Source organism: Canis aureus, chromosome 11 (assembly GCF_053574225.1).
Source record: "Canis aureus isolate CA01 chromosome 11, VMU_Caureus_v.1.0, whole genome shotgun sequence".
Lineage (NCBI taxonomy): Eukaryota > Metazoa > Chordata > Mammalia > Carnivora > Canidae > Canis > Canis aureus.
The window spans coordinates 16,221,531-16,236,086 of record NC_135621.1 but is presented as its reverse complement, the minus strand read 5'-3'; the positions used below and the strand labels follow the sequence as shown (position 1 = coordinate 16,236,086).

General features: G+C 34.5%; 1 protein-coding gene across 1 annotated transcript in view; it reads right to left on the bottom strand.

The window, feature by feature from the left end:
* TRHDE (thyrotropin releasing hormone degrading enzyme) overlaps positions 1-14,556 on the bottom strand; it is a 371,785-nt gene that overhangs the window by 99,917 nt on the left and 257,312 nt on the right. The window contains exon 7 of the mRNA XM_077913853.1: positions 8,490-8,555. Within this exon, the coding sequence (XP_077769979.1) occupies positions 8,490-8,555 (66 nt within the window). The remainder of the gene's footprint in view (positions 1-8,489; positions 8,556-14,556) is intronic.

Sequence of the window (14,556 nt, the reverse complement as noted above, 5' to 3'; positions counted from 1 at the left end):
ACGGTGTCTCTCAGAGAGTGGGTATGTAATAAGTTTGTGCAGAATAAATGAACAACCCAACACGCCTAATGGGGGAGCAACGTGTGCTGCAGATATCAAACTAAGCACAGCTGGTGCAGGAGGTGAAATCACAATTTTGGTTTATTGGCACAAAGCATCAAAGGAAGATCTTAACGCTATAATGAGCTATTGCTCTTAAGGGGGAAAAAATGATCTGTAAAATAATCACAGAGAGAGGCCTTGAGCAGAAGAGAATAGGTGAATATAAGAGAGTGATTGCAAAAGGAAATGAGATTCAATATGACAAATGAACATCACCATTTCTTTGCGTGTCCTACTAGCCCGGAGCCTTCCCTTCCATGATAGAAACACAGAGGTAGATCAAGTGTTTTGAATGCATTTGATTGAACTTTTTGTAAGTCATTTCCCAAATATATAGCTTGGGTCTTTAGCACTCCTCCTAAGCCACTAATTTATAACATGGGCTTTTTTCACAATAATAACTAAGATATTTAAATATCATGGGGAAAAAAGAATATGTAGCAAATATGTTGTGGTTTGATATTCTTATTATATAGCCACTTATGCAAAATCATGAAAATGAGAGTAAAACTTCTATCTTCAAATGGGTAAAACACATGGATGATTATGTCACCAAAGAGTAAAATGCAAGAGAATATATGAAATGTTTTCAAACATCATTTGTGATAAAAAAAATACATTGAGATAGCAATTGGGTAATTTTTTACTTACTAAATTAGTAAGAAAATTGTTTTGAAAATAACACCTAAAGCTGTTTGCTTAGTGTATTATAAAAAGAGAACTTTCGAACTTTACTTCTACCACTATACGTTGGCTTAACATTTTGGAAGAAAATTGATGATATGAAAAAAAAATAAAAGAAAAAAAGAAAAAAAGAAAATTGTTGATAAGATTACAGAAATGGATATAAAGAGACTACCAAAATATAATGGGAAAACCTATCATTTGAAGACCATGACAGTAGAGTTTATTTAACAGAAACTGGAAAGTGATCGAGATGTTCACACACAAGGAAAAAACTAAAGATATTATGGTCCATCTGGTGTCAACCTATGTAATGGCAGTTATGGGATGAGCACTGGGTGTTATTCTATATGTTGACAAATTGAACACCAATAAAAAATAAATTAAAAAAAAAAGAACCTACGTAAAACCAGTTAGGAAAATACAAGTAGTGAGAAAAATCATCTTCCCCACTCAGGAGGGTTCTTTTTGCATCACAATTTACAACGTTGCCAGATAAGTAATTCTAGGCTATTACATGAAAGTTCCAAACAGAGAACATAAAAGAAAAAGAAATTAATAAAGGAAAAGAAAGAAAACTGCTGATGTGGGAGTTATAATAGGTCAGGGAAACAGATGCCTGTGAGGCAGGCTTATGTATCCTGCACCAGCAATGTCATCAAATGGTAGGTGCTGAAGGAATGAGAGACACTTTGCAGATCGGTGTACACAAGGGCTTGCATATTCAGACTGGCGTGCATTTGCACACATACCCCCATACAAATATAGCCACTCATCAACCAAAGGTGCCTAAACATTTCACAGATACCTTTAAAATCAAGTTATCTAGGACATCATTTTATAGGAGCAGCCCTATTTAGCTAAAATGTATAAAAAACCCTGAGCCATAAATTAATTAATTAATTAATTAATTAATTAAAATAAAAATAAAAAATAAAAAAATAAAAAAATACCCTGAGCCCTTAACTGACAAGTAAAAGAAAACCACTAAATATAATTTTCTAAGGCTTCCTATTGAGCTGAGTAAATGCCCACCGGATGATCAAACAGAGATCTATGTCGTTAATAGTAAAGGCTTTTTAGTGAATGCTACGTAGTCATTGTGGCCAGTTAACAACATTGAGGACTCAGGCAAAATGATAAGGACTGAATCAATAGCCGAACATAAACAAATTAGTTGAAACTGATGAAATAGAAGTTATTTCTCTCCAAGAAATATGAATAACTACTGCTGTTTTATTTTTAAAGTGTTTTTTTTATTAGAGATAGTATTCTTGATTCTCAAACCCATGGAATCTTTCCTTATAATTAATACTTTTTTTCTGTATTAACATTCTCAATGATCTTAGCTTCATAGTTAGGTCTATAATAAATCAAACACTAATTAGGTCAAATCCAATGGTTAAAAACACCAGCAATGATAACATTATTATCATATCACAACAAATTAGTGTGAAGTGTTAACCTTTCTACCTATAGTGTACTAAAACGGCCCAGTGACTTAAGTGAAATATGGAGAAATTTGAGCAAAATCTGTCTGTGGTTATTCATTTTAGATTAAGCATGATTCAGCTACCATCTGGATGGAAACACAATACCATCTCTTTAGCAAGGAAATGAACTTCAACACACTATCCCTGTTCCTCCATTATTCTATGACTTTTCATTTTTCTGAAAAATCTACATGCAATGGAGCAAACACTCTCTCAGAAATGCAAGCCGGAAGTTATCAAATAAAAATCCTGTGTACATATGTTAACATAGAACTTCTCACTGGAACACAAGTTATTGAGTATGTTGTTGCTACTAATAATCCCTCTGGCTTTGTGCCTGTCATTACCTTCAGGCTATCAGAATTTTATGAGCACAAACCAATAATAATGATATTTTCCTTTTGCTTTTTATCCACACCTCATTGCCTTACATTGATTTGCATAAGCAATTTCTACCCTGATAATTGGAGCCAAACATCTTGTTCTGGGTTACCTTATGGAAAAGAGCAGTTAAATACTAATCAAGAGAAATCTTTTTATTCAACTACATTTTAGATGATATTGAATTACTCTCATTGGTTGAGCAAGAAGGTAACTCATTTTCTGACATGGATTTCAGGTTTTGAGTTTATAACAAGCTTAATAATGATGTTTCTTCACGATTTCAATTCCCTGGTGTTGACTCATAATAACATGAAGAATGGTGTCGCGAGGTTCAAATCATTATAACAATATTGTTTTGTTTAAAAAGAAAAAGCAATAGTACTATGTAATAATTATTTTTTAATAGCTACTGAGCCAATCGATGTTATCTGAGGATTTCATAATTATAGCTTTATTCTTTTATTTCCAGAAAAGTAAGAGAAAACAAGAAAATATAACTAGGAGATTAAAACAAGTAAAAATGAAATAAGAAAGTTCAATGCCATGTAAAAAAAAAATTCTATCTAGGAGAATCATTACTTGAATTACCTCAGAAACAAGTATATAGTACTTATATAGAATGAGGATTTGAGCTATAGGAGCATAAATTTTAAAAACAAAGTAAAAGAAATAGATCCTACTTTATTGCTTATATGCATAAGCATTACTACATGTGAGTGAAAATTAACAAATACACACTTACACAATAAGATCCCCAGGAAATACAGGTGTAAGAACTGCTGGAAGATTCAGCAATACTTAAACAGTATTTTGGGTTGAAGATGGAATGAACTCTGACCACTCTCAGGAGACCCCGGTGTCACCAAAGCCTACTGAAGAAAGTCTTTCAAGGCACTTCTGGATAAAGACCGTGGATTAAACAAACCCATCTAATCTCGGTCCCTCCTAAAACCTAACTAGAACAACATCAAGTGTATGGGTATTTGTCTTTGTGATAGCTAAATATGTTGATTTTCTGAAGCCTAGCAGTAGCTTCTCCGCCCTTTACTCCTCAAACCCTCCCAACAGTTTTAGAAAATTCATATACTCGATGCTAAATCCCGTTCTGTTTGAAATACCTACAATGAATTTGGTTTTGCTACTGTATTATGTGCCAGGAGTGGTATGTTCCAGCACACAGACCCTCAAGGTTGGGAATCTGCAATCTGTATTCCTGCCTTGATTAGATTTAGATGACTGATTATGGGGAATGAGGTCCTGGGAATCTATGGTTTTTAGGGTCCAACAGTTTCTTAAATTATCATCTGCATTTGTCTAAATGGAAGAACAGACTTTGGGAAAACAAATTATTGCTTCCATAGAACATTACCAGAGAATACAGAATTACAAAGTCTTTGAGAAGAAAGGCTGGTTCTGACGAGACAGGAGAGAATTGGAATGGGGACCTTGAAAGTCTAAATTCCACTGAACTTCCTTTGGAGTCAAAAGCAGCTCTTCTTTTCTCTAAAAAAAAAGTTAGTTGTCACTAGTTTGAATCCTTTTTAATGACACTCATTTGGGAGGAAGCTGATTCTCCTCAAGACCAAGCTGATTCTCCTCCTCTTCTAATTCACCTCAAAGCCATCAGACCCAAAGGTACCGTTGACTCCAGCTGATTCCAGAACTACACGTAGAAATTCTGACTTTAGGAAAGATAGTGTATACACTAAAAATCACCAAAAAATTGCAAAAAATCCTGAGATTTTTTGTCACCTGAGACAATCACAGCTTAATCATAAACCTGTGAGGTATTCAGAGCAAAATATGGAAGTGCAACAAAATACAAAAGATAACTAAAAAGCAAGGGAAATATAGTTTCCTAGTAGGAGACAAAAAGAAACTTCACCAGCAAAAAATCTCTGTAATGACAAATGCTGGTCTGTTTTGACTGTGGTTACAGTACATGGAAGGTCTTATAGCCTTAATATTCAGATAATAACTAAAGACTCAAGAACAGGGAGTCACTCACTTTGGCACATCTAGTTTACAAAATTTTCCATAAAATTAATAGCTGTTCCCAAATTAAAGTATTAAACCCAAATTGTCTAACTAGTAAAATGCATCAAATAAATGTTACATTTGGAGAATCTGAAAGTTGGAAAAAAAATCTTAAAGAGTATTTAGTCCAACTCTTGCATTTCATAACTATAGAGTCAGGGGTGAAGAAGGATTTAGTGACCTGTAGAAAGCCTACCATTAATTAGAAACAGAAATGAGAATCGTTTTCATTGTCTCATGCTTCCCAAAATACACCAGCCATTATTTTGGGAAATAGATTATGTAAAACAGTAGATACATAGAGTTTGCAAAAATATAAACATTTCTATGCTTTAAAATATGTTATTTATGAGGGCATACATAATCCAACAGGGGTTCATGCTTGGTTTGCTCTATATTTCACTTTCAATTTAAACATCAAAACAGAAGCTGATTTATTAATGACAACCAGGACTAAATTTTTATGACTGTACATACTATTTACAAAAAGAAGTTTTGGGGCAATTTATTTTAAAACTATGCTAAACTGAACCACTTAAGCATCAAATAAAATTCAAGAAATAAGGGAATTAGACACACACACATACCAAAACCAATATCAAGAAGACCGGATCAAGGCAAGTTGTGATTATTCTGTATGAAACTATTTATTCGACTTTCTAATAGCTGATCAAATGAATTATATGGTTATTAGGTACAAAAACTTTTCTCCAAAAGTCTCTAGAGTCCCTTCCTACTGAGGAATATATGTGTGAACTGAAATGGAAAATATATTTTCCAATACAAAAAGTAGATGAATACAGTGGAATTGATACTCAAGACACTTTGTAAGTTAAATAAGAACATCTGAACTGATCTAGAAATTTTCCAGAAACCCACTACCTCTCTAGATCACTTTTATTATATTTAATAGATAAATATTATATTTAAAATTATTTTATAGATATTAATATATATTATATGTTAGTATATACTTAGATTATAAATTTTATGTTGTGTATTTTAGATACTATATATAGTTGGCCCTTGAACAATATGGGTTTGAACTACACAGGTCCACTTAAACTTGGATTTTTTATAGTATAGTGTTGTAAAGGTATTTTCCTGTCCTTAACATTCAATAACACTTTTTCTCTAGCTTACTTTATTATAAGATTACAGCATACAATGAATGCATATAACATACAAATGTGTCAATTGACTGTTTATGTTATCAGTAAGTCTTCCAGTTAATAGTAAGATACTAGTAAAGTTTTGATCATCAATAGTTATGTGTGGATTTTTGGCTGTGTGTGTTTGGGGCGGGGGGGTGGTCAGTGCCCCAGCCTCTCTATTGTTCAAAGGTCAACTGTGTTGTATTTTATATGTTTGTGGTTATATTCATAAAATATATTGCCTTGTCTCCAAAAGAGTTTAAGACAGGTTGTAAGGATACAAAAATTGTAAGAGAACACAAATTTTAGAAGAAATTACCATTATAAGATTTGTCCCTGTGTGGAACATGAAAAGTCCCAGGAATAAACTGAAGAAAAGAAGGAGGACAGGAGGAAAGGCAAGAAAAAAGAGGGAGGAAGGAAGAAAAGAAAGGAGGGGAAAAAAACAACAACAATAACAAAAAAAGAAAGGAGGGAGAAAAAAAATGTAGATGACAAACATACTATTTGCAATTTGGGATTGACTCCACCTGTAAAGCTAACTCTGGATCTGTCTGGAACATAAACTTCCATTTGCCAACATAGAAAGAGCCATGGTTAGTGTAAAAACAATTAACAGATTTTCCAACAGAGGTAAGCACTCACGGTCCAGACTAGCTTCCACAGCAACATGTAAGCCAAGATTCCCCAGAGCCTGGTGGATGGGAAATATATTAACATCAACTTGGTGACCACTCAGCACCATGACACCAACTGTCTGTTCGGGAGGTCATTTCCAAAATGTAGCCCATACATCTTCATGCACAAGAGTTGATAATTTATCACCTAGACATAGGGATCTACTGTAAACTAATCCAAACTGCTGATGATACACTAAATCAGTTTGAGTGATGAGTATAAATAAAGCTGCAAGCGAAGTACTGAAGGATACAGAGCTATCTGATCAATGAGATGTCACAAGGCAAATGAAATGCAATGTTGACAAACATAGAGTCCCCTCAGCTGAAAATTAACCAAATCAAGCATCAGAGCATAAAGGCACACATTAATACAAGCTTCAAATAGAAGTTTAATATAATAGGAGTCCAAGGGTATGTTCTTTTTCAAATAAAACTGACAGTGGGTCCGTAGCAAAGAACATACTAAAAGTGGATGCATTTTGCATACCATCAGAAAACAAGATAAAGAAAAACTTTGCAAAACAATAATCCTTTTCAAATAATATAACTAGAGTTATTCAATGTGCTGAGCAACTCTATACACACCAGATGAGGAAAAACAATAAAAATTTTATACAGAAAATGATTTCACATCAACTTGCTACCAGGAAATCAAATTCAATTTGTGTTGCCCTCATGAAAGCTTAGCTAGTTTCTGGAACTGTCACGCTACAACTTCAACGGGGAAAAACAAAGGATTGGGGATAGGAAGGACATTCCTCGAGAGACAGTTGATATTCATGGAGGGCCCTCCTTGAGAAAAAAAGATCTTCTCGATGATGTGATCAGAATAGAGACTTTAGCACCCGGCAAATAAGTTTCACTAGAATTCAGCTATTCTGAAGGTGTCCCGAATGGAAAAAGCTAATTTAAGTAAGTTTCAGCCCCTGCTGGAACCAATCGGTAAGAATATTTTCTAAGGGAAATTATTCTTCAACAAATGTATACATTTTTTCTCTGTTGTGTTAAGTACATGTAGCCCTGTCATAACATATTTAACTCTTGCTTTGTATTTCATCTTTTAGTTTATTTTGGGTAAAGATAGAATTATACTACTAAAGTATGACCTCATCCCATATGTAGTTTATTTAAATTTCAAAATGAAAAGCTTACTAAGAACAGATAAGATTGATTGCTCTCTCTGTCTTAGCATAATTGTATTTCAGGTGAACATCAATTTACTTTAAAGGACACTTCTAAGTAGCAGAATGCATCATAAATAATTCATCAATCACAGCTGCTAGAAACATGATTTACTCCAACAGATTCAATGGAATAAAAGTTCTATTTTTCTATATTTGTGTTTGCTTTAAAAAGTTTAAGAATCCTCCTTTTTAAAGAATCACTCTTAGATTCCATACTCCATACTGTAAATGCAGTATGATAACACTGTTTCTTTTTTCTTTCATTTAAAACATTGTATTTCCAATGGTAAAAACATTTAAACATCTCTGGAAGAAATAATTTATGCATATCAATCATAAAACAACAACATAAAAGGCACATGTATGAAAAATTTCATTAAGATTTTCTCAAATACATAATTTTAGTAAGGCCAACAGAATTTATTTTCACTTTATATAAACTTTTATATCGTAGGAAAGAAAAGTAGGCTTTCAGGAAATCTTATGCCAATTATTGAGAATCTCGCATATTTGAAAAATATTCAATTTAAAAAATGCATATTAAGCAGATCTAAATTGCATAACAGTTCAAGTTTCACCAGTTGATACAGTAAGAATCCTATCTACCACTTTCATTTGTCATATGGAAAGACACTGCTTACCTTATTCATCTTAAAGTTTCCCAACAAATTCAGCAATTTTGAATTGGCAATTTCTCAAGCTGTGAAATCACTTTAGAATAAATATATTGACAAGGAAAATGTGAGAAAGAATAGAAAGCATCTTACTCACCTGTAAACCCCTTTGAAATACTGAATGGCCCATAAAATTAGCCAGCATTCTAATTAGAGCAGCACCCTGTAGGAAACAGTATTAAAAAAAAAAAAAGAAGAAGAAGAAGAAAATTTCAATCAAGTAACACGGTTCTAAAATTATCCTGTATCAATTAAAAAGTCTGCTTCATTCATGCTATTGTATTCTTATAAATAGAAAAGAAACAAGAGAATCATGAATCTAATATCCCACCTCACAGATAGCAATTGAATTTTTTTATTTTGTGGATCTAAAAGTTCTGTGGATATAAAACCAGTGACTTCTCAGGACAGTCTCCTGGACAGAGTGAGTATCTCAAGGCAATAATAAGCTGTAATTCAAGAGTAATAAAATTTTTATTGAACGCTGTATATGACAAAGTTAATAAAACATGGTTCTTGTTCTTACAAGCTCATAATCTAGTAAGGGACGGATACCCATGTTAATAAATAATCATATTAAAATACAGCTTTGGAGTAACATAGCCATTTACTCTACCCCTGGCTCAACTAAAAGTTGAGCTATAAAAGTGGAGTAGGGAGTACCAAGTATTCACACTGCTTGGGCTCAAATCCTGGCTCTGACACTCATCTTGCCATGTTTAAGTCAGGAAAATTACTTAACCTCTCTGCTCCTCACTTTTCTCACCTTGTAAAGTGTAGGCAGTAATAGCCCTTACTTTTTAAAAAGATTTTTAAGATTTATTTATTCATGAGAGAGAGGCAGAGGGAGAAGCAGGCTCTCTGCGGGGAGCCCGATGTAGGACTCGATCCCAGGACCCCAGGGTCATGACCTGAGCCGAAGGCAGACACTCAACCGCTGAGCCACTGGGGCACCCCGACTAATAGGCCTTATTTACTGTAACTGCTCTGAAGTTCACATGAATTACTATATATAAGGCAAACTGGGTCTGAAAACCAGGAACTGTGAAATGAGTGTTAGTTATTAGTATTAAATCAGGCTAATTGTTTTTATTTCCTGTCTACTTTGTTTAGAGGCTGGATGTAACCAAACGTCCAAGTAAAACATGTGATCGATATAAATATTTAGAATAATGGAAGAAAATGGTAGTTTCAGAGCTTACCTCACCGACAACAATGACTATAATACTATAGAACAGTATCGGTGTGAAAGGATAGACACATAATCAATACAAAACAGTCCAAATGATGATTAAGCCTGGATAATCACAAATTCGTATGTGAAATATAAATGAGGCTTCAAGAAGATGTTTCAATCTGCACTAAGTTGTTTTAGCTACAAAACAGTGGGTTATGAGCAACATAAGTATAAATATAAATGACAGCTTGGTTTTCGGGGGGAGAAAGCTCCTTGACAGCTACAATATCCCACTTCGTACTCATTACAAATTCACACCCTCCAACAACTCATTTCTTACTAGTTGTCTCTTTTTCATAAGACAATCACACAGACCACACATGGATTCATCTTGCCTGGAACTGAACTGTGGCAGCCACTCCAGGGACACAAAAATGAATTTTTATTATTTGTTAAAGATTGCTTCCCATAACTGGAATTTAATGCAATCCAATAACTCAAGCTCCATGAATCACCATTAAAGAAATGTCTCAAAAAATTTCAATCACCACCAAAAATGCTCCCAGAATTGGTATTTTATTCACAACTCAACGAATGATAAGCTGGACAAGCCATAGAGCTTCATGCCTCTTCTGATATATTTTCCTCCCACACCTTCCACTCTTTGCTCTTTCTTTCGCTTCTTCCTCTTTATCTTCTGCACACTTGTGTAAGTCCATAAAATATAAGCGCTTATGATTCAATCACAGGACCGGTTTAGAATTCCCTCTAGAACTTATCAGCTCTGCTCCTTGAATTTCCTTGACAAGCTCTCCTCCTATACATTTCCCAGGCTAATCTACCCACCCAGAGGGTAGAAACTGTCAGTTCTGCAGCAAAAACTAACCCTTGCCACCTGGGAAGTGAGACTTAGAATCTCAAGCAGTCAACTCAAACTTTCCTTCAGAACAGAATAACCATCTTCAGATGATTTAAGTGTTTCCCTCCAGGTAATGATGACTTGGTCTCTTGTCAGGCTATAAAAACTATCAATTTAGCATGGTCTAATGGCAAGAGTCCTTTCTAATCATAAAGAATGTACCCGTTTTCCTGTCTTGGTTGAGTGCTAACAGGAAATAAAACCTAGAAATATAATCGATATTTAAAAGTTATATAATACCACTGAATTTCTTTTATTATTATACTGTGTAATTTAGTTAACTTTTAGAAAATGTGTCTGTGTTGCCCACTTGAACATTTAAAATTCTCCAGAGTAGCATGCACTCTTCTATATTTAACTAGCCTTTTCTTTCCAAAGCTAAATTTTGAAAATCCCTATATCAAAGAACTGCACAGACAGATGGGCTCTCCAACTGTTATCATTCAGCCAATATATACTGAGCACCTACTAGGTATGGATCATAACAAAGATCACACCTCTTAATGTGAGCATAATTCACCATAAACCTTTTAAAAAAAATAAAGAAGAAGAAAAAAAGAAAACACCAAATCCCCTTTCAGCATATCTTTGAAACATTGTTTTCACCAAGCAAATATCATTTAAAATATGGTAACTTATATTCACTTGTGATTCAAAATTCTAGGCCCAATCAAAGAAAACGGATGTTGGGCAGCCTAAAGTAGCTTTATGGGAAATAAATACACTGTTTCTATAAGATTTTTATAAAGACTTGCTCAAGAAAACCCATCACTAAAAAAGATTAAAATAAAATAAAATAAAATAAAATAAAATAAAATAAAATAAAATAAAAATAAAGAAAAAGAAAAAGAAGAAAAAGAAAAAGAAAAAGAAAAAGAAAAAGAAAAAGAAAAAAAGAAAAAGAAAAAGAAAACCCATCACTGTATCTGCTACACTAAGGTTCAGGGAGATACAAAGATGGAAGCTACCGATTTCTTTTAAAATCTCATAAAGAATATTTCAAAAAAGTATGCTTATAAACCCATTCCTCTTGTAGTAATTCTTCTCTATGGACTACTTTTTTCATTGAAGTTCTGAGCTAAAATTTCTTTCCTTTTACATTTTAGGCCTCCATATGTGTGTCCATCTTAGAGACAGTAAAGGTCTCCAGAGAAAGGGCTGTGTCCTCATGACTTGGTACCTGCTCCCTGTGCCGGGCTCAGAGAAGGTGTCCTCTCAACAGTATAACTGGGTGAGAGAGCAGGAGAAGTCAGTAAAAGCACAGCAATTACTTTGTATTCCTGAAGGCCACTCCGCCAGGATACACAGTTTATTACTTTATCAGTGTACATTAGTGATGAGCAATCACTTTGGAAGAGAGGGAGGTCTTCTCAACTAATTTATTCCTTTAACATATGCTTATTGAGTAAGGTAGGGAACTTAGTATCCTGTAGAATATAAATAGGAAAGCTAAAAGTTTCTGTCCTCAAGGACCTCAAAGCCTCCTAAGTGAAATAGGAAGATACAATATATTATATACAATGAATGGCAAAGAAATAAAATATTCTATTCTGTTTCCGAAGAGGGGAAAGTTCTTCTATCTGGAGGGATGCGGGATAAAGGGGGGTCTAAGAAAGTAAATGCTTGGGTTGGACTTTGAAAGACGGATGGGATTCCAGGAACAAAGTTAAACAGAGGGTAAAGAATGGCAACAATGGCCTTTGTATAGTCACGTGGGTGTGAAAGTGAGAAGCACAAGTAGGGAAGGTGACACCGAGGGACAAAGGGTATAAACCCAGGCAATAGAAGATCCAATGGGACGTAAGGTGTAAGCCATCGTTAGAAAAGAGTGAGTGCCAAGGCTACGGAATTAGATCCTATTTAGAAGAGGAGGAAGGATTTTGGAAAGGTGGTTTTAAAAGTACAGTTTGCCCTCGAACGACAGGGATTTGAACTGCACTGGTCCACTTCCACACAGTTTTCTCAATAAGTACAGTACAGTATGTGTTTTCTCTCCCTTCTGATTTTAATAATGCAGCATCTATCTTACTTGACTGTAAGAATATAGAATATAATATACCTGGCACACAAAATAGGTGCTCATTGACTATGTAAGTTATGAGTAAGGCTTCCAGTCAACAGGAGGCTATTAGTAGTTAAAGTTTTGGGGGAGTCAAAGTTATACACAGGTTTTTGCATGGGGTGGCAATGCCGCCAATCCCTGCACTGTTCAACTGACTTATCTACGATACTCCTAGGAGGAAGTAAAAGCACTAGAAGCAGAAGCAAATAACGGTAACAATGAAAATAAAATCATAGACAGGTTTAAGGAATAGAACAAAGATCACTTTCAATCTTAAAGCCTCCATGACTAGAAGATGATATTAGCAGATATGTAGAATTTAAAAGGAAGGGATAAAAAAAAAAAAAAAAGGAAGGACTAGGTAAGTGAATACGGTAACAGCTGTTTAAAACTTGTGGAGTTTGAGGAACAGGTAGGGAACCAGAGGAAGAAAAGGCACATGCAACCACAGGAATGAAGTTCAGTGGCAGGTTATGATTGAAGACCTAAATTAGCATTTGTGGTGGGTGAGATCACTAAGAGAAAAGCACGAAGGTTTTAGTGAAGGAGAGAGAAAATAGAATCTTAGACTCTCTCTCTCCAGAGTCAGTATGATCTTCACTTGAGTGCCCGTAATAGGCACCCGATAAATAACCATTGCAAAAATCACTGAAGAAATGGAATTAAGAGCAAAAGATGACACATTGTGATATTAAAAAAAAAAAAACAAAAAAAAAACAGAAGTACCGGGTATAAGTAGTGTCATGTTTTAAGAATAAGTGCTTCAGATTTCAAGGGAAAAAAAATAGCTGAAAAGTCCAGAGTAGGTCACGTTTAAGCAAGAGCTATTTAAGTAGACTTGGTGTGAAAGCCAGATTGAAAAACAATGGAAACAGAAGGAAGAAAGAAAAAGCAATAAGCATGTTCACATGAGGTTTGTTTGCATTTTTCTTTTTGAGATTATGGGAGAAAATTTTATGCAAAGAAAAAGATGATCTAATGGAAACACAGTAGATCAAGAGAGAGCTTTTGGACCACGACTCTAGGATAGCAGGGTAAAGAAAGAATTATGGTTTGGAAAACATAAGAACAATCTTCCCTTGAGGCAAGACAACAGCAGAAAGGGGAAGTAAAGATAAATAAGACATTCTGAAGTATATAACCCAGAAATTGAGGGAATGGATTGTAAATTCTATCAAGTTGAACACTTGGCTTATCTGACTCACTGCTGTAGATTCATTGCAAAAAATAGTTCCTGGCCCATAGTAGGTTCTCAATAAATAATGAATAATTGATAGCCTGTCACTTCTCAGTAATACAGGGGATATAGTCCTGAGATTACGTGAATTGGAAAGTGGAACTAGGTTTGAAGTAACTCCAGTGAAAAGATAATGAGGAAGCAAGAATGTGGAAATGAGCAGAAAATTCATAAGTCCAAGTTGAAATGATTAATAATGTACCTTTCATTCATTAAGCACCTCCTAGATGCCATATTCACAGTACCATGAGGAAAATATCACTATCTTATTTGTCAGATCAGAAAATTGAGGCTTGAAAGGTGGTGTAGCTTGCCCAAATGAACACAGGTAGTAAGTTATGGACACAGCATTAGAAATCCATATCCAACTTCAATATCAGTGTCCTTAACCAACCTGGTTTATATTCTCTTGATCCTAAATCAAAATAGTTACATGATATTCCTCAGAAACACTGGAGACAGCAAGAACTTATAAAAAGAAAGGAAATTCTTAGAGTTACTCATTTCTTGGAATCAGCAGATGTTTCCCAAAAGAGGGGAATCTAATTCAATGAGACATAGTTGAAATAGTTGACCGATATGCACAGGATTGGGGATGAATTAGAAGATATAAATTGGTTGGCATAACAGAACTTGTGGCTAGACTAGGAGTCACAAAGCTGGTTTAGGACAGGTTGAGCAAGGAAAAAAAAAAACACTAGCGAGGTTAAAAATAGTAAGATTTTTTGTCAGATGCTATATGTGGATATGGCAGCCATGAAAATGTACT